The sequence below is a fragment of the Paramormyrops kingsleyae genome, chromosome 14 (genome assembly GCF_048594095.1).
Source record: "Paramormyrops kingsleyae isolate MSU_618 chromosome 14, PKINGS_0.4, whole genome shotgun sequence".
Lineage (NCBI taxonomy): Eukaryota > Metazoa > Chordata > Actinopteri > Osteoglossiformes > Mormyridae > Paramormyrops > Paramormyrops kingsleyae.
Window position 1 is genome coordinate 6,351,416 of NC_132810.1, and position 17,285 is coordinate 6,368,700.

Below are 17,285 nucleotides of genomic sequence, written 5' to 3' on the forward strand. Positions count from 1 at the left end.
ACAGCAGCACTGAGAGCCCTCAGCAAGACGGGCCGAGCGGCCAGCCAGGCCGACCCCAACATTCCCAGAACCGGCCACAGGCAGCTGGTCCAGCCAGACATGGGTAATTCCAGCTTCTTCACACGTGCTAAGAGCTCCAAGCTCGGGGGCGGCCGATGCTGACATCAGCGGCTCCAAAAAGCTGCCCAGTTGTCATGCCGCCTATCGATGGGCTGGGGGGGGGGGGGGCGGGGGGGGCTCGGGTGGGGCTCACAAGCAAGTATCCCCCCAAGCCTGATAATAGTGCAAGCCTAACCTCTGGGGAAGGGGTCGCGCCCTCACACACTTCCTCTCATAACCAATACAATTCCCCCCCCCCCCCCCCCAACCCAGCCACACAAACACAGTGTTTTATCAGCTGCTGTCCACCACTGGCATAAAAGGAAGAACAGGAAGAGAGTTAAATCTGCACTACAGACACAGGAAAGACCAGACTGATATCGGAGGCTTGCCCAGACCCTCTCTGCCCCCAGAGGCCATTAGCCCTCTCCTCCCAAACGACCCAGACCAGCTTCTCGACCCAAGAACCCCAGAGCATGTCTGTTCAGAGGTGGGTAGTCTAGGTCCAGAGAGTCAAAGTCCACATCAAGATTTTCTTTCAACCAACCAGTTGAGTATTTTTTTGACTGTGACTCTTTTCAAGATTATCTGTATTCAAATGGTTGGTTGAAAGAAAAACTTGGTCTGCACTTCTACTCTCTGGACCTGAACTACCCACCTCTGCATCTGTTGTGTCATTTTAACAGTTTTAGTCCCAGACATAGACATGACAGTCAGGAAAGAGCTATGGATCCAAAGTGTGCGTTTCCACTGCTCAGAGAAACAGACAGCACTGAAAACCATGAGATCACGAACAGGCTGTAAACGACAGTGGAAAAGGCATTCCATGGAAAAGGGATTCTGTGATGGAAGTAGAACATTCCAGGCGCAAGCAGCCCTCTGCTCACGGACAGTTATTCCCCCAGTGGCTTCACTGAAACAGGTAAAGTGAGGCAACCGGGGCACGTGGCAGATAGCAGCTGCTCTGGGGCCGCATGCAGCTTCCATAACCAGGCTTTTTCAGATCAACAAGGCTGTTATTAAAGAGGGAGCAGTTTTGGCACATGCCAGAGCAGGGGGCTCACAGGAAGCACCCAGGATATAATCAAGCTTGCTCAGTCTGCGGGACCCACCCAGCTTAGCACGGTCTGACTCACTCACAACACCATGTGCTACTCCACATGCATCACCAGAGGGTTTGTACACACTGCTACGGATCGAGGGAAAACCTCAGCCAGCCAACAATAACTGCCCATGGGAGGGGGACAAGGATACGGGGTGTGCCCTCCGTCCTGCACACCAGGTAGAGACAAGCGGCCACCACGTGGGCCATCTTGCGACCACGCGTCAAGTGCTTGCACACGGCCATCTTGAAGAAGTTGAAGGCCGTGTCCAGGCAGTGCTGGTTCAGCTGGAGCTGGTGGCCCAGGTGGTTGATCTGCCGCTTACCTGGAGAGAGACACACACACACACGAACACACACAAGGTTATGTATCAAAGGCATTTCAAGACTTACATCTCCAAGGTATCATTGATGTTCTATCACACACGGTTCAATCATCAAGCACCAGCACATGAAACTAGCAACAGCTCAATTGAGGTCAAATATGTGTTTTCCATTCACTGATTAATCACCTCACATTATGTCACATAAATTAAAAGCAAGAGACTGGCTGATAACCTTAAAAAAATACACCCCTCATGAGGTCAGCTCTGCCCATCACATGACCTCCAGCACTACAGTAAGCCAGGAAGAGCATCTAGTCAAATAACATTTGGCCTTACAATAACAATGCAAGGCTCCAGGCCTCCTGCGACCCTGACGAGGAGAAGCAACAGAAGCGAAAATGGACTAATGGATGGATAGAATAACAATACATCCCACCTCCATCCCAGAACAGGGCACAGTTTCTGAATAACTGCCGCTGCATTTCCTGCAATCACAGCAGCTCTATTTCTGACGGGCCTTCAGGCAACAGTGAACTTTCTCTGCCCTCACACTTACTAAAAAGATTGACCTGGAGCTAAAACAAGGCTTGAGATATCCCCGGCTACCAATCCTACCCTCTGCCAAAAGGCTTAATATGCGAAGACAGCAGAGGGCCAAAACCTCACGGTTAAAGTGCCAAAAACCACACACTAATGAAGAGTTATTCCCCTCTCGGGCTTCATCCAGTCTAAGAGAAGCGCTCTGGAACAGGGCTGACTCTGGGGTTGCTAGGAAGCTGCCCCAGCAGTCTCCTGAGGTTACGAGGTACTTGTTTACCCCAGGCTGTGGCCTACCAGCTTGGCACAGGAGACAAACGAGTGAGACTCACGTTCAGAAAGACCTCAATGCAGCCCCAATACAGTAGTCTGCACCAGTTACTAGCCAGACAGCAGCTTCACAAATGATTCTCTCAGAAATAACCAGCTTTCACTGAGCAACCTCCACAGTTACAGTAATTTTAATTACTCATCTCTTGCAGGAGGGGCTCCATGTTCCGATTACTGGCCCCACCTGACCGTGAGAGTGACTGCCATAGCTGTGCCAACGAACCCAGACATGCAAGCAGGTCATAAACACCACCCCCTGTCTACCAACCACTGTTATTACATGCAGGTGTCTTAGGCCCCTAGAGGAACACAGCTACAAAAGGTGGACCAGCCAACAAACTTTTAATGGAACATGCAGGACACATTTCATCATTTTCAAAGTCCATACAGGCATATTAACTGGAAGAGGAGGGACGGTACAAGCCAGACTCACATTACTGAAAGTATGAGTCAGCGCACCAATAGACAAGCTGCTGAAGAAAGTCACAGGTGAGGATGGGAGTCATCGGCACAGCAGGCCAAATCCTAAGCAGATGGGAATGGCTGGCTCTCTAGACAAGCCCACTCACACACTTCAAATGTACAGCAACTAAGGGCAGGATTCAGACCAAAGGGACACAACTGACCAGGCATTAGTCAGCAACAGTTCATAAGCAGGAAATTATGCAGCCACTTGAGGCAGAATTACTCACCATTCAGCAGGGTCTGTGCACGGGACTCCTTCCCCAGGGTGGTGTGAAACCCACTTCCCAGAACTGGAGTTTTGCCTGTGCCTAGAAAGCCAACAGCATTGACAGTAAGAGAAAGCAAAATATAATGGAAAAAAAAACACTTGTCTGAATATGGTACATCTAGATGCTGTTGGAACGACAATGTATTCCCCAGACAGACAGATAGTCTTGAGCCCCCTACACAATCTCCCCACCTCTTCAAAAACTCTCAATTAAAAGCCCAACTTTATCTGACTGGTCTCAGTGTAATCAGGTTCATTAGATCCGTCTGTGACTGTCCTTTCATGTGCCACCACTAAGTGACACCGCTTCAGTTTTACTGTGATTTGACTCAAAATTTGAAGAACTCCAGCTCTTCACCCATACAAAAAGCTTAAATTTGCTGTTTGCACAAGTACAGGCACATTGGAATGTTTCTTTTCACATATTTCATCTTGCTCTCATAAGCAGTACAGAACAAAGCATAGGGTCGGAGAGCCTTGTTCAAGGAACCAACAAAGATCCTATTCTGGTCGAGACCGGGGCTTGAACCAGCAACCTTCCAATCACAGGCATGGAGGCCTAACTCACCAAGCCACACACCAGTCAAGGGGTTAGTATTGCCCTAAATGCATCTGCAATGACTGAAAGATACATTAAATACTTCTTGGGTTTTCACGCTTAACAACATAAGTAACTATTCCCTGTCAGAAGGTGAAATTAAAACCATGGAGTTTTCAAAAATGTCACGCTGAATTTATCGCTCAGGCTCATGCTCCTTTTGTAACTTCAATAACAGAGCAATAGCATAACCTGCTGGATAACAAACAGCACAATCAGCAGAGGAATGTGGAGTTGTTCTGCCATCTAGTGGCAGTCTCTGCAAGTACCCCTCCAAAACAAAACAGCAGAATACCTCATAACATTATGTAACAAGGAGAAGCATCTGTTTATAGAACAAGTGTGTGATTAAAGCTCAATAGCTGTTTTACCTCCTGTTTAGCAAACAGCTCAACACAGGTACATAGCAGACATGCAGGGATTGGACAATGAAACAAAAACACACCTGACCAATAGTATTTGAGGTTTCAGGCCTATATTTGCAAGGCCGGGGGGGGGGGGGGGCAATCTTCATTGTTGACTCTTACTGATGGAATGCGCAAAGTGTAAAAATTTTAATTAACAGGGCAATAGCACAGCAGTATATAAAATATTGCAATCCACACAACATAATGGGAGATATATCCGAGTTCAAAAGAGGACAAATTGTTGGTGCATGTCTGGCTGGCACGTCTGTGACCAGGACAGCAAATCTTTGTGGTGTTTAGAGAGCCACGGTGCTCAGGGTAATGTCCGCAAACCACCACAAAGGATGGACCACATCCAACAGGAGTAAATGTGGACACAAGAGGAATGTGTCTGAAAGGGATGTCCCAGGTACTAACCTGGATTATACTTAAAAGCATAAAACCACAGCTGCCCAACTCACTGCAGAATCAAATGCACACCTCAATTCTCCTGTTTCCACCAAAACTGTTCATTGGTAGCTCCACAGGGCCAATAAAAATGGTCGGGCTGCTATAGCCAAACCATTGGTCACTCATGGCAATGCCAAACATCAGTTTCAATGGTGCCAGCAGCGCAAATCTTGGGCTGTAGACAATGTGAAACAGGTATTGTTCTCTGGTGAGTGCACCTTCACTGTCTGTCCCACATCTGGAAGAGTTATGGTGTGGAGAAGCCCCAAAGAGGCTTACCAATCAGACTGTTGCATACCCAGGGTGCAGCATGGAGGTGAAACAGTAATGGTTTGGGCTGCAATATCATAGCATTCCCTACATCCACTATTCGTTCTATAAGGGTGCATCACTACCAAAGACTATCAAGTAATTCTGGAGGACCATGTTCTGCCAATGGTTGAAACATTGTACCCAGAAGGTGGTACCATGTATCAGGATGATATTGTACCAATACACACAGCAAGACTGGTGAGAGCAGTTTGATAAACATGAAAAAGCAAAGTTGATATGAATATTACTGAGCCACTTTAGGGTGGTTTGGAGGAGCAAGTTAGGAAATATTTTCCTCCACCACCAGGATCATGCAGTGACCTGGCCACTGTTCTGCAAGAGGAATAGCTCAAAATCCCTCTGGCCACTGTGCAGGACTTCTGTCTGTCATTCCCAAGACGAACTGATGCTGTATTTGGTGCAAAATGAGGCTCTACACCATACTAATAAATGACTGTGGTCTAAAACCAGGGGTTTCAGTTTCATTATCCAACCTCGGTACATATTGCCTCAACTAGTTTGTGCAGTGGAACATAGAATAGAGAGCCAAAGATAATTCTGACCCTGCTGTTTAGGTCTCTATTTCACTCCCTCTAAAGCCTAATTCTTGCTTCACTTATCCACGGGCCATCATGGACAAGTATTTGAGAGTGCACGGCTCAGTGTTTTCAGCAGGTGGCAGCACTGACTTTCACAAATCATAGGTCAATGAGGAAAGAGCAGGAAAAGAGTAGTTGTAATTATGGATGCTTTTGATGAGCAGCTTTGTGAGGTGCGGCGGTACCAGCATAAACATCATTGAAGGAGCACAAGGACGTATTCTAGTGCACAAAATTTTGGAAAGAAATCAGACAGTGTGCAAAAAGCAGAATTCCTGCAGGCAGAGAAAGAGACAGACCAAAAAAACGACTCTGAACATTATATATCCACTTTTATAGTACAATTTTAACAAATAACAAAAATACTAATTTATTAAAGCAATAACCAATAACACAAATACTAATTTATTACAGCAATAACCAATAACAAAAATAGTAACATCACTATTTTTGTCAACCGAAATAAGATACAAGCACGACCACCCCGATATATTTTATACAGAGATATGATTGGTGTGTGGAGTTCGGTAGATGAAAATAGTGATAAGTTAGTATTTTTGTTATTGGTTATTTCTACATTAAACTGCTCGCTACAAAGTCTGGATTATCTTCAGAAACCTGATCATGATTTCTGGTAAGAGACATTGCTGTTGAATTTTCCAAATGTATTTTTCTGGCGCTTTAATCACCACAGAAAGAATGCTACTCACTCCCATTATATTCCAGAGAAGCCCGACATTTCTATGGCAGACTTCTGCAAAACTAGGCAACTCCCAGCAGAACAACCTAGAAGGATAGATAGCACTAAAACCCACCTAAAATGCATCTGTTTTTCAGTTTTGGGGTTAACTGCCCCTTTAACTCACTGTGAACAGTAACAGCGCATGGATAAGTGAAGCATAATCTACGCTTAAGTGAAAGGATTAATGAGAATGAGGGCTGCAGTTCTGCCCTGTATTGGTGAACAGAGACTGCAGTCACAAATGGCTGCTCTTTGAAAAACCACATGTCAAGGAGCTGCCATACAGACATGATGATGAAACTATGCTTGAATGATGGTCCATTTCTTAACCTATCAAAAAGTGGAACTAGTCTTCACTTTCAGGTAGGGCTGCTCGATTATGGCAAAAATCATGATTATGATTATTTCGGTCAATACTGAGATCACATTTAACAATTATTCAATGATTTTGGAAATAGCATGCATTTACTGATTTTTTTAAACTTGTCTTTTTAACAGTGGATTTCCTTGAACTCAAAATATATTTAAATTTAGACACAAAATATGAATGGACTGGACTTAAAACACAGGACAAAACGTATCATTGTGAAACAAAATGCGGCACAATAATCATTTTATCTCAAATATTTTGTTTTGATAACCACAGGAAGCCAAAATCATAATTAAAATTAAATTTCTATTATTGTCCAGCCCTACTTTCACACAAATATCAGCATGGTCCAGGCCTTCCATCACATAACAATAACATGTTAATACTGTAATACATACAGGACTCCCAGTCCTACTGAAGCACTTAGTATCCTCACGGCATTCATAACTCCTCTCTGGTTCTGGCAAAATGGGAGGGCTCCACCTCCTTTCAGGGATAACTCCCCAAGGACTAAACCTGGACAAACTCTGTATCAGACATGTAAACACCACTGCACAGTTCAACACGAGTTACTTTGAGAGGCATTCTATATAATGGACAGGGGAAAGGGCAAGCGGTCAGTTATCCAGCTCCTGCATAAGGTAGCAACATATCACTGAACACCACCACAGCCTCTATTCCAGCCTTACTCAAGTCAAGATAGCAGGGGAGGTGCACCAATGTGCCCATATCTGCCAGTGCAGCGAACTGGGACCACAACGCGGCACCCCAGACAAACATGAACGACATTTTCAGCAAGACCTGCATAGGGATGCAGATTCACAAAGATGCTCAGTGCAGGTCAGCCTGAGAACTGCATGGCATGACAGCTATAAATGAATGAGGCTACAGAAAAACAGTTCATACAAATGTGCCTCAGACCCAGGTATGGAGCTGGGAAGGAGCAAAAACATGGACCATCTTGAAGGGCCCCAAGGACTGGCTTGAGAAACACTGTTTTAAATGAAAGCCATGACTCACAAATAGTAAAAAGGCCTAGTTACACTGCACTTACCATCTGATGCAACAAACTGTCCAACCGCCGACGAGCCCCCACCACTGTTCTCCACAAAGGTAACCTCCGAAACGATGATGTTGTCCTCCAGGACAGAGCCGCATCCCATGCAGACAGCATTGCCCCGGGCTTGATCGATGTCAATGTCCGTGCACCCGCAGGTCTTACACACGCGAGAGCTCATGGTGAGGTTTGTCTACAGCACTTCAGCACCAAAGAAATACTGTGCAAACAAGGAGAGAAATGGGTTTGAAAACAATCAATTTCCAATCACCGACGAGTCCTAACGGTGTTATGCCGAAAAAGGCATCCCTGCCTTAGAATGCATGCCGGTGTTCCGACGAGTTGAGCTTTTAAGGGTTTTTTGGGGGTCAGGGGTTTTTTAGGGGTTAGGGTTTTAGGGATGTTTTTGGGGGTTAGGGTTAGAGTTTTACGGGTGTTTGGTGGCTATTGATTAGCACTACGGTAGCCTTACTCGACAAGGTAGCTCAACTCGTTTCAGATTAGCGACCAATCGGTCATTTAGAGACAGGCATGCATTCTACGACAGGGATGCCTTTTTTGCATAACACCGGCAAGTTAGCGATAACAACATAATTCCTGGTCACGTGGTTAATATCTACAGGACCACATATGAAAGAACACGATTATTACGTTATAACATATCTGTACAGTTAAAAAAAACCATACAAACGCAGGACATGTACGGAAATGCACTTCAAACTGAAACAGTTACACCTTACATGTCTGTAATAATCCACCTTGGTAACTGAGCTAAACTTCATAGCTTTGGAATTTCAATATACTCTCTAAACTGTTGTGGTTATTAAAATTGAACACAATGCAACAATTGCCAGACCCATTATCCCCAGTGGTCAGCTTTAGTGCACAACACCAACTGAGGCTTTATGGTCGTAGATTAAGACTCGATTTAAAAATACAATTACGTAGGGTACACAGCTAGGCTATGTTGCCGTTCGTTGTGATAAGAAATCTGATAAACCAACGAAGTAATTCGCGAAGTAAATGGGATGAGAAACGAAAACACACCGATCCGATCCTGACCAATCCCCCGGCCGCGGGCCGCGAGTCGTTTCCCGCGTGCCGTCGCGTGCCGCTTCGCACGACTCCCGCAGGAAACTCCCAGGCTCACGCCGGCCGCCTGACGGCCTTTCCACGGCTTTCCCCTTTTTTGCGTGTCTACAATTACTATCCCTCAAAAAAGGGCTATATCTGATTTAAGCTGCACCCCCCGATGCCTGGTGATATTCAAATGATCATAATTCCGTAAATAACATAATATATCGACTAATGCTTAGCTTGAACATGTGTCCGATAAAGCATATGCGAGTGGTATTTTCCAACTCACACCATTTGGAGGGGGGCGTAAAAAGGTTGGAATATAGAGAATTTGCACATATACCAATTAAAATAAAATATAGTGAGTAACCTATCTTGTAATATTTAAACATTTAAATAAAACGCATATAATACTTTACATTCAAAATGATCAACGTGATCCAACTAATAATTTTCTGTAACACCCCTCTTTTTAACTTGCCTACGCCTCCATGCTCTCCAGACCGAAGTGCATACGTCATAGGACTGTGCAATTTCTATTTGGTAATTTGCAATTTTATGCATTCAATGGGAGTATTTTACGGGCAATGAAATTTACGTGCTACTCAAGGGTCCATCCAGAAGGACTGTTCCTCTGTCTTGAACCGTCAGCCTGGTCTTTAACCACCCGCACTGCCTCCATTTAAATGGAATCGTGAAGACATAACGCTGGCTGGTCGTTACGAAGTTGAATTTAACTTAACTTCTAATTGAGTTGCTTACTTGCTGAGTTTTCATTCATCCGACAAGATGTTTATATGCATACATTTAAATAGATGACAAGTATTATGTAAAACAGTAGTGTTCTGGTCTGAAGTGTCCAATATATGGAGTTTATCATTTGAATAGGCGGTCTCTTCAGCAAGATGTTCATACTCTGGATCCTTTGACTCAGTGATCGAGGCCGTTTAATCTTTTCATATGATCCAGCTGCCTTTCAAAAGCTAAAATTCAAAGATGCAAGTCGGTACATAAATAAGCATAAAAGGAAAGCGCAAATAATGGCAAAATGAATAGGTACAAGCAATCGTATTTATTTCAGATGAGTATAACAAAAAGTAACATATGCACGAACATTCGAAAAAGTAAATAAATTTACTGCAAGATAGCTGCGGTAATAGTTAAAATATAATACAACAAAATGCTTGTGGGAAAGGGTGCAATCGCCCCCATATCAAACTGTTATGTTGCTGAACTGAATTCACACTTCGGACCGTCATTGCCCTCCAGCGTCCATGTTTATGGATTTTAAAAAGTGCACATCAAAACTTGGTCAAAGAAGAAGGTGACTTACTAGATTAACTTCGTTTCAAGGTACTAGTGAAATGCACACAAATTCATTTTATTTTCTTTGAAGAATAAGAATATACAGCTGTATTACAAAAAAAAAAAAATCCTAAAATAAAAATCAATCAAGTAGAGCAAAGATATTTACAGGCCTCAGTCAAGCACAAGCACACACAACAAAACAACTCATCCAGGTCCAAGAAACACCTTTAAACATGCCTTCATAACAGAAATTATGTTTATAACACTCACTCTGTGGACACTTGTAGGACCCCTTGTAGAAGTTTGTAACGTATTATCAGAAAAAAAACATATGTAAGAAACACTGAATAGAAAGATGGCTTTTTTTCTAGTCCCAGCAAGATCAGGTACTGTACAAATTAAGGGTCCCCTGCACTGCTTGCAGTGGCCATGAGCCACAGGGGGCGTGCTAAGTAGTGTTCACGCCTCTTTGAACACACTGAGTTGAGCGGTACTAGCTGACTCATGTAGGGTTACATCAACGTGCTTCTTCTATTTTAAAGTAGTGAAACCTCACCTGCTTATGAAAAACCACCTTGACCTTGTCTAAGTGGGCAGTAAATTCATCATTCAGTACAGAGAAGAAAGACAGAGGTACACAAGTGATACAAAAAAAAAAAAACATAGTAAATACTTCATCAGTAAAAAGTCTGTAGGCTGCATCTTTCTTACGTTAAAATAGGAATATTTAACAAAATAGCTTCTCGTACAAAATCCAATACGTGACACTACATTTAAAGCGTTTATTAAATGGTATATATTGCACTAGAGTCAGTGAAGGGCGGCAGGTCTGAGGGCACGATCCAGGCCAGTGCAGCTGGGAACAGAAAGCAGAGTACATAGAACAAGGCCGTTTCGGAGCACGCGATGCCTGCGGGTCTCCCACCTCTCCCCCTCTCTCTGTTGGTCAGCGTTACTGGTCCCGAGACTCGTACAACAGCTTTGCAGCCTGGCAAGAGTGCAGAAAGACAGCAGAGGGCTGCTGGTCAGAGTTTCCTCACAGTTCCAGTCCTCTTGGGCAATTCAATGGATCGTTCATCCAAAGCCACTGGCATGTCCTGCAGAACCACACCTTCTGAACCCGGGATCGAAACCACCTTCCGGTCTCAAATTCAGCTCAAATACCCGAGCCAAGCTCCAGGAACATCAGCACTCCAGTGTTTCCAGTAGATGATTATATTTTAGGGGTCAATGAGGTCATTTTGGTGGAGATAAAGTGGCATGGGCGGGGGTGGGGGAGATGAGGAGGTCGGAAAGTCTGCAACATTACCTTGTGCATGGCTGCCAGCCAGGCGGAGGCCGTTTTCTTGTCATCGGTGGCTTCCATGCGCAGCTGCTGCAGATCCCGTGAACCTGCAGCTTTGTAGTGAAGAATCATCCCAGTGGCTCTAGAGCTGCCACCTGTACAGACACATAAACATGGACGAGAGTTAACAGCAGACACAACAGCAGGTAAGACAAGCCAGCGGGTTTGTAGGCGACAGGGAGAACACCAATCAGAAACAGGCATAACGCAACAGCATTGACAAAAATACAGCCAGGTATGGAAATATGGAATTTAACACTAATTCGGAACAAAATTCATTTTTTCAGCTTCAGTTGTTTTGAGACACACCTCCATAATTTATTCAGCAGTCACAGGACACTGGCTTCTCAAATGATCAAAATGACACAAGTACACAGCACAGGCACAGGAGCACAGCACACGCACTAGCTACCACCAGACGTCCACTGCAGTATGAAGTGTAACTCATGAAGCTACCACTAGGGGGCAGACATGCAGCACTTTTGAACGAGATCGCCTTTGGCTCCAGTGAGAAACGTTAATGGACTCAATCCTGAATTCATTTAGCCAGACTCTGTGGAGCCACTTACTTCCTGCTCAGAGAGACAGGCTGAAAGCAAGATATTCAGAAGCAAATCTTTGGATAGTGTCCGATTACATATTTGTGAAAGATGTCCTTGTCAATGCAAGACCCAAGCTCCAGACATCCCTCGACATGCACCACCAGTCGGAATGTTAAGCGTAACGTCACAGAGCCCGAAGGAGACGACCTCGTTAAAAGCAGAGGGTGGCACAAACCAACTGAGAAGGGGGGGGGGGGGGCGAAATATACAGCAATACCTTCTGATATATATGGGTTCTCCAGGAGACTGGTGTAAGTGTGAATGTCATTCTCTGAGGCCAGAGCACAGCATGGCCAGTCAAGAAGCAGTGAGGGAGAAAAAGGTCACTTGGGGTTACTGAGCACTGCAGAGTTTTCACCCCCAACCAGCACGTTTGTTTATTGCGACAGACGTCCCCTTCCGTGGGGTCTGGACACAGTGCTGAGTAGGACAGAGGTTGAAACCATGACACAGTGGGAAGTACAACTGCATATCCGTCAGCAAGTTTTTTCTGCTGAGGGTGTAACTAGGCAATGGGGAAGAACCTAAACCACGCAAGAAAACCTTAATACAAGTCCCCCTTCCACCTCGCCTCACCTCCAGGCGGGGAGCCCTCCGTCAGCACCTGCATGCTGGAGATCCGGGACAGCTCCACCTCGAAGTGGCTCTCCCCGTCCAGAAAGAGGTACCTGTGCAGACAGAAGGCCGTCAGGCTGTAAACAAGAGCAGATCCCTGTCCCATGCTCATCACGGCACAAGCGGGACGACAACCAACTGAACTCTGCCCAGTCTGCCGACACAGAACACAACACTGCCACTGTAATCAACAACAAGCTGGTAATACATTAAACATCTTTAATCATAAACATTTAGACATGTAGGACTTTAGACCATATGTGCGCCTGTGGAGATCTGCGTTACCTGTGGTTGTTGGAGAGGCGACATGCCATCGATTCAGACTTCTCAGACGTGCCGAGTGTAACCAGGAATGTTCCACCTGCAGAGAGAACACGCAGCACTCAGGAGCCGAAGAGCGGGGAGGATGGAGCGGAGGCCGGTGCTGCGCTTTCATGGTCTTTAGCAAGGCCTCCACCCTGCAGCATGCAGCTAATGGCTGTTTCCCTGCAGTAATGTGGCAGGCCTTGTGGGTGTGGGGGCCTATTTATAGTGCCCACTGCGGGTGACTCTCCAACACAGGACAAGGGAGAGGAGGTCAGAGGTTATAAACATTCCTCTTCAGGGCAACACACTACTGCTGAATTTAAGACCAAGCAATGAGTAACAAGACGACAACTGTCAAAGAAGAATGAAATGTGTTCAAACCCACAGCCTGATAAAGAGAGAAAAAGAGCCTTGGAAAGCCCACAAAGGCCCAGTCCCTCATAGACTAACTCCAGTCAGTCACTTTATCACCCCCTACTGGGTTACAGCAGGCGGTGACAGACAGCGCACGGTAAGCCCACCCCCACCCCAACAGAGGGCTCCGTGGCCTCATTTCCCCCCACCAGCACCCGCAGGGCTCACCTCCCATGAGCACTTTCAGCTGCTTGTCGTAGAACTCTGACTCCTTCTGGGAGACCAGGCCGCACTCGGCACACTGCCTCACAGGGTCCACGAAGCACATGCGCGGCAGCGCCACCTTCTTGCTGCAGCACTTGTCGCAGAAGCAGCGGCCACAGCGCCTGCAGTGGTGCTGAGACACAAAAACATTACCAGGCAGCACTGGTCCTGTAAAACACCTGTGTGTCTCATTTTAAATAATAATAATAATAATAACACAACACATAGATTATCAAACATATTCACCATCAGCCAGTTACAGGACAGAAAACACAAACCATTATGCTGAAGTCACTGGTAAAGTCTCTGGCCACGTACACAAAATGCGGATGCACATGCGTACTTAACCGTACTTGTGTTCTCGTGTACCCATTCTACGTCATCCTCCTTTGCCAAAGACTAGTTCACTGAAATCCCCGGATGTTGTTCTTGCCTGACCTCCTCGGCAATTGAGACCAATGCCATGACTCATTGCACCCCAAATTCTTTCTTGGGAGACAAGCTAGCAAAACCGGTCTTGCCAAGACCACAAGTACGATCTTCGTGTTCTTGTTATTGAGAAACACCTGTGCTGAACTCTAGTTTCTAACAAAACAGCAGCACCAAGGAGACGGTGAATGGTAAAGGTTGGATGGCTGAATCACCAACAGCTGTTGACGGAAACAGTGGGTGTGGAAATGGAGCCGTCGCTCACAGAAAGCGGAGGGAAAACTGTCCAAGGAAATATGTGACAGATGTCTTACCTTTCTGGTGATAAAATCAAACTTTGTGTCACATTGCATGCACCTCGAGCACTGAAAGGAAAAGGAGACATCAACCAATATTACCTCAAGACCCATATTAATGGCGAGAGGTTCAGCTCTCTGAATAAAATTCCCAGAGGAGGACCACCACCCATCACAGCCCAGCCCCCCCCCCCCCCCGCCCCACCATTACTGGAGAGGACGCTAGTGCTTTAAGGAATTCTATTAAGATAAGATAAAGTTAATTAATCCCATGAAGGAAAATTTCGGATTAGCAGTTAAAGACAGGATCAGACAATACACACAACATAAAAGAACAGTATAAAGGGACATATATAATATATATATATAAAATTAAGGGACAGATTTTTATGAATGAATGAATGCCTTTATTATCATGGCACAAAGTGCAAAGAAATTTGAAGATTATCTTTGTTGCAAGAAAGAAAAAGGAAGACAGGAAGGATACGAAATACAGAAATAAGAAAGAGCAAAAACAGTGTATATATACACACACACACAATACTGTGCAAGAGTCTAACTGTCGAAGAAAATGATGTTTAAGTGATCTTGACATTGATGGTACAATAAAGTGCGTCAGCTTCGCCATTTCAAAACCGCTTCTAAAATCATCCCAGTATTTGCAGCAATTGTCCAACACTGATGTATTTTTGACTGGACTGCTACCCCACCTTAATGGGCTGATCAAATTCCTCAATATGTTATTTAACCCATTACCAGAGCACATATGGAATGGGTGGCCCAGAGGGCACCAAAAGCAGTGTTCATTTAAATGTCCAAGATCTCAGTAACTTTTTTTGGAGAACAGAAGAAATTCTGGTTTATTTAATGTCTAGTTGCTGTTAATTTGCCTAGGTTCTAATGGTTCTAATTTACTACCCAGATAAACAGCCTTAAACGTTTTATTTGACTGCCTAAAACCTGGGGTTGTACTACACAGGATAAAAAGCACACTAACAAACACATACAATCGCGAACAGGAGTAGAGCAGCAGCAGGACCAAAACCGGGAATACAGTCGTCGATCGGTCGCAGGCTATACAAACATGCGGTTAAGTGCCCATTTCCAGATACGGGCATGGGTCCTCCCTGCTGAAGCTGCGCAAAGTTTCTGAAAAAGTTGCTACTTTGCAATTAAGATACGAAGAATTAAAGAAAACTCAAGAATCACAGCGCCATTCACTAAAGGTGTGACATCCTCACGACCCAGCAAAACAACAGGAGTCGGTCATTACCCCAGAGGAAATCAACCAGAGAAACCCGGCAGATCCCTACGTACAAGTCTTCAATTTTACAAATAGGTACGTAGCACATGTTCATAAAAATAATGTTTTCGTGTGCTGAGCAAATAAGTGTTTTCAGAAAGTGTGTGTAGGTGCGTGATAATTTTACGGCGAAAGGATCCGATCCAGACAGCGAGCGTACAGTCCCTCGGCTGTGTAAACATGGTCCGTGAGTCAGGAAATGAGACGCACGACTTATAAACGAGAAACCACACCGTTCTCTGAGAGGCTAATAAATAAAACACACGGGTAGCCAAGCCTTTAATTTCCGGACGGGAGATTCAGCAGATGCTGCGGAGACACCGTGCAGATCCGGCACTCTGTTGAAAAGCTGTTAAAAAATGGCTCCACTTTTATAGGCTTTTAAAATGTCAGTGCGATTATGCAATAATCCCGTAAACAGCCATTTTTAAGGACGAGGCGTTTAAACGACCGACGCTTTCGAACAGAAGACGGGAGAATGTTTTTCCGATTGCATCGTGAAATTACGGCCTTAACTATTCGTGCAATATTTCATGAGTATGTAGCTGGACTCGCATCTTTCAAGTCAGAACTGCAAGCTAACCAGATTTCAAACTGCTATTTTCCCATTTCGCCAAAAGCAAGCAGAAACGATTATTCGTACAAATAAATACGAACTAAAAGTACAACGTAAAGCGAACACAGCGTTATGTTTTTGTTCTGTTGAGTGATGTCAGTGTGACAGGCGTATTTATCTCACAGTTGGTTTCACTTGCATACAAGGCTAGACCAGCGGAAAAACAAAAGCATCTTGTTTTCTTACTTAATTAAAGGCGCATGATTTGCTAGACAAATTGGTGAAACTCCACACCCTCCAAGTCCCGGATCCGATCCGTCAGGAAAATATATGAGGAATCAGCCTGTGGACGACTGACAGCAGCCTGCAATACAACGCCCAGGCGGCGAGCCCTCTTTCGCTCACCTCTTTATCCGGCACCCACTGCGGTTCGTCCAGCGAAAAGGGGCTGTTAAATGCTCCGTTCTCGGGTACCATGCGAAGTCCGCTCGGGCTGCGCACCAATTTCTTGCCGTCTGGCACAGAGGACATTTTCCCACCCTTCCACCCTCGCCTTCACCCACACGCGCCCCAAAGCTTCTGCGGACTGACAGAACGAGCAACCAATGGGAGGGTCGAGCGCCTCTGGTTACGGTCATATGACTGTCTGGAGAAAGGGCCAATTAAAACAATTGTTTGGTGTTTTTGGTCCCGCCCATTGTTACAGAACGCGTGAGCCTGCATCCAGTCTATGATGCTTGATTGAATATAAATTAATTGTTAAATACTGCGATTACGCATTTAGCGCAAGAAGGATGTTACTGTTGGATGACGTTTGTCAGCAGCGTTGTGTAACCCTTTAATTGTGTTTCACTGGAGCAACTGGTAACTTAAGACATGTATTAGCTGGTGGTATGCGTACCGAAGTGGACTTTCGGTTATGTGACATGTTTATCTCTATAACAGCTACGCTTTTAATTTGCTTTGGGTACCTACTTAGGTGTGATAGGGTTTTCACTGCTTTGAGAGACCACAATATGGAACACATTGGGGATGTTGAACCCTCGTTCTTGTCTGCCAGTCCTGGAAGAATCGATTACACTCAATAACGCAGCGCATTGCTTCCCTCTAAATGAAACGGAAAGCACTTCATATCGTTTGTGGAAAGCATACAAGCGCCTTTATTTTT

At 45.1% G+C, this 17,285-nt stretch overlaps 2 protein-coding genes across 4 annotated transcripts in view; both read right to left on the reverse strand.

Moving 5' to 3' along the window:
- LOC111851034 (BRF1 RNA polymerase III transcription initiation factor subunit) overlaps positions 1–9,191 on the reverse strand; it is a 41,959-nt gene extending 32,768 nt beyond the window's left edge. Inside the window, exons 1-4 of one of the 2 annotated variants that reach the window (XM_023825537.2) lie at positions 8,710–9,191; positions 7,660–7,882; positions 3,087–3,167; positions 1,354–1,527 (exon numbers count right to left, since the gene is read on the reverse strand). In XM_023825537.2, the coding sequence (XP_023681305.1) occupies positions 1,354–1,527; positions 3,087–3,167; positions 7,660–7,843 (439 nt within the window). In that variant the 5' untranslated portion in view covers positions 7,844–7,882; positions 8,710–9,191. The remainder of the gene's footprint in view (positions 1–1,353; positions 1,528–3,086; positions 3,168–7,659; positions 7,883–8,709) is intronic. The other variant, XM_023825536.2, reaches the window with a different exon arrangement.
- A 601-nt stretch (positions 9,192–9,792) lies between these two features.
- Positions 9,793–16,718, reverse strand: zfyve21 (zinc finger, FYVE domain containing 21). 2 transcript variants are annotated; one of them, XM_023825577.2, is made up of 8 exons: positions 16,523–16,718; positions 14,277–14,327; positions 13,498–13,666; positions 12,895–12,970; positions 12,571–12,662; positions 12,212–12,265; positions 11,357–11,487; positions 9,793–11,035 (listed from the first exon to the last, which is right to left on the reverse strand). In XM_023825577.2, exons 1-8 carry the CDS (start codon positions 16,646–16,648, stop codon positions 11,000–11,002), a joined length of 735 nt encoding a protein of 244 aa, XP_023681345.1. In that variant the 5' UTR covers positions 16,649–16,718; the 3' UTR covers positions 9,793–10,999. The 2 variants fall into 2 exon arrangements, with proteins under 2 accessions (XP_023681345.1, XP_023681346.1); XM_023825578.2 differs by lacking the exon at positions 12,212–12,265 and having other exon boundaries at positions 16,523–16,714.
- Between the last annotated feature and the right edge of the window lie 567 nt (positions 16,719–17,285).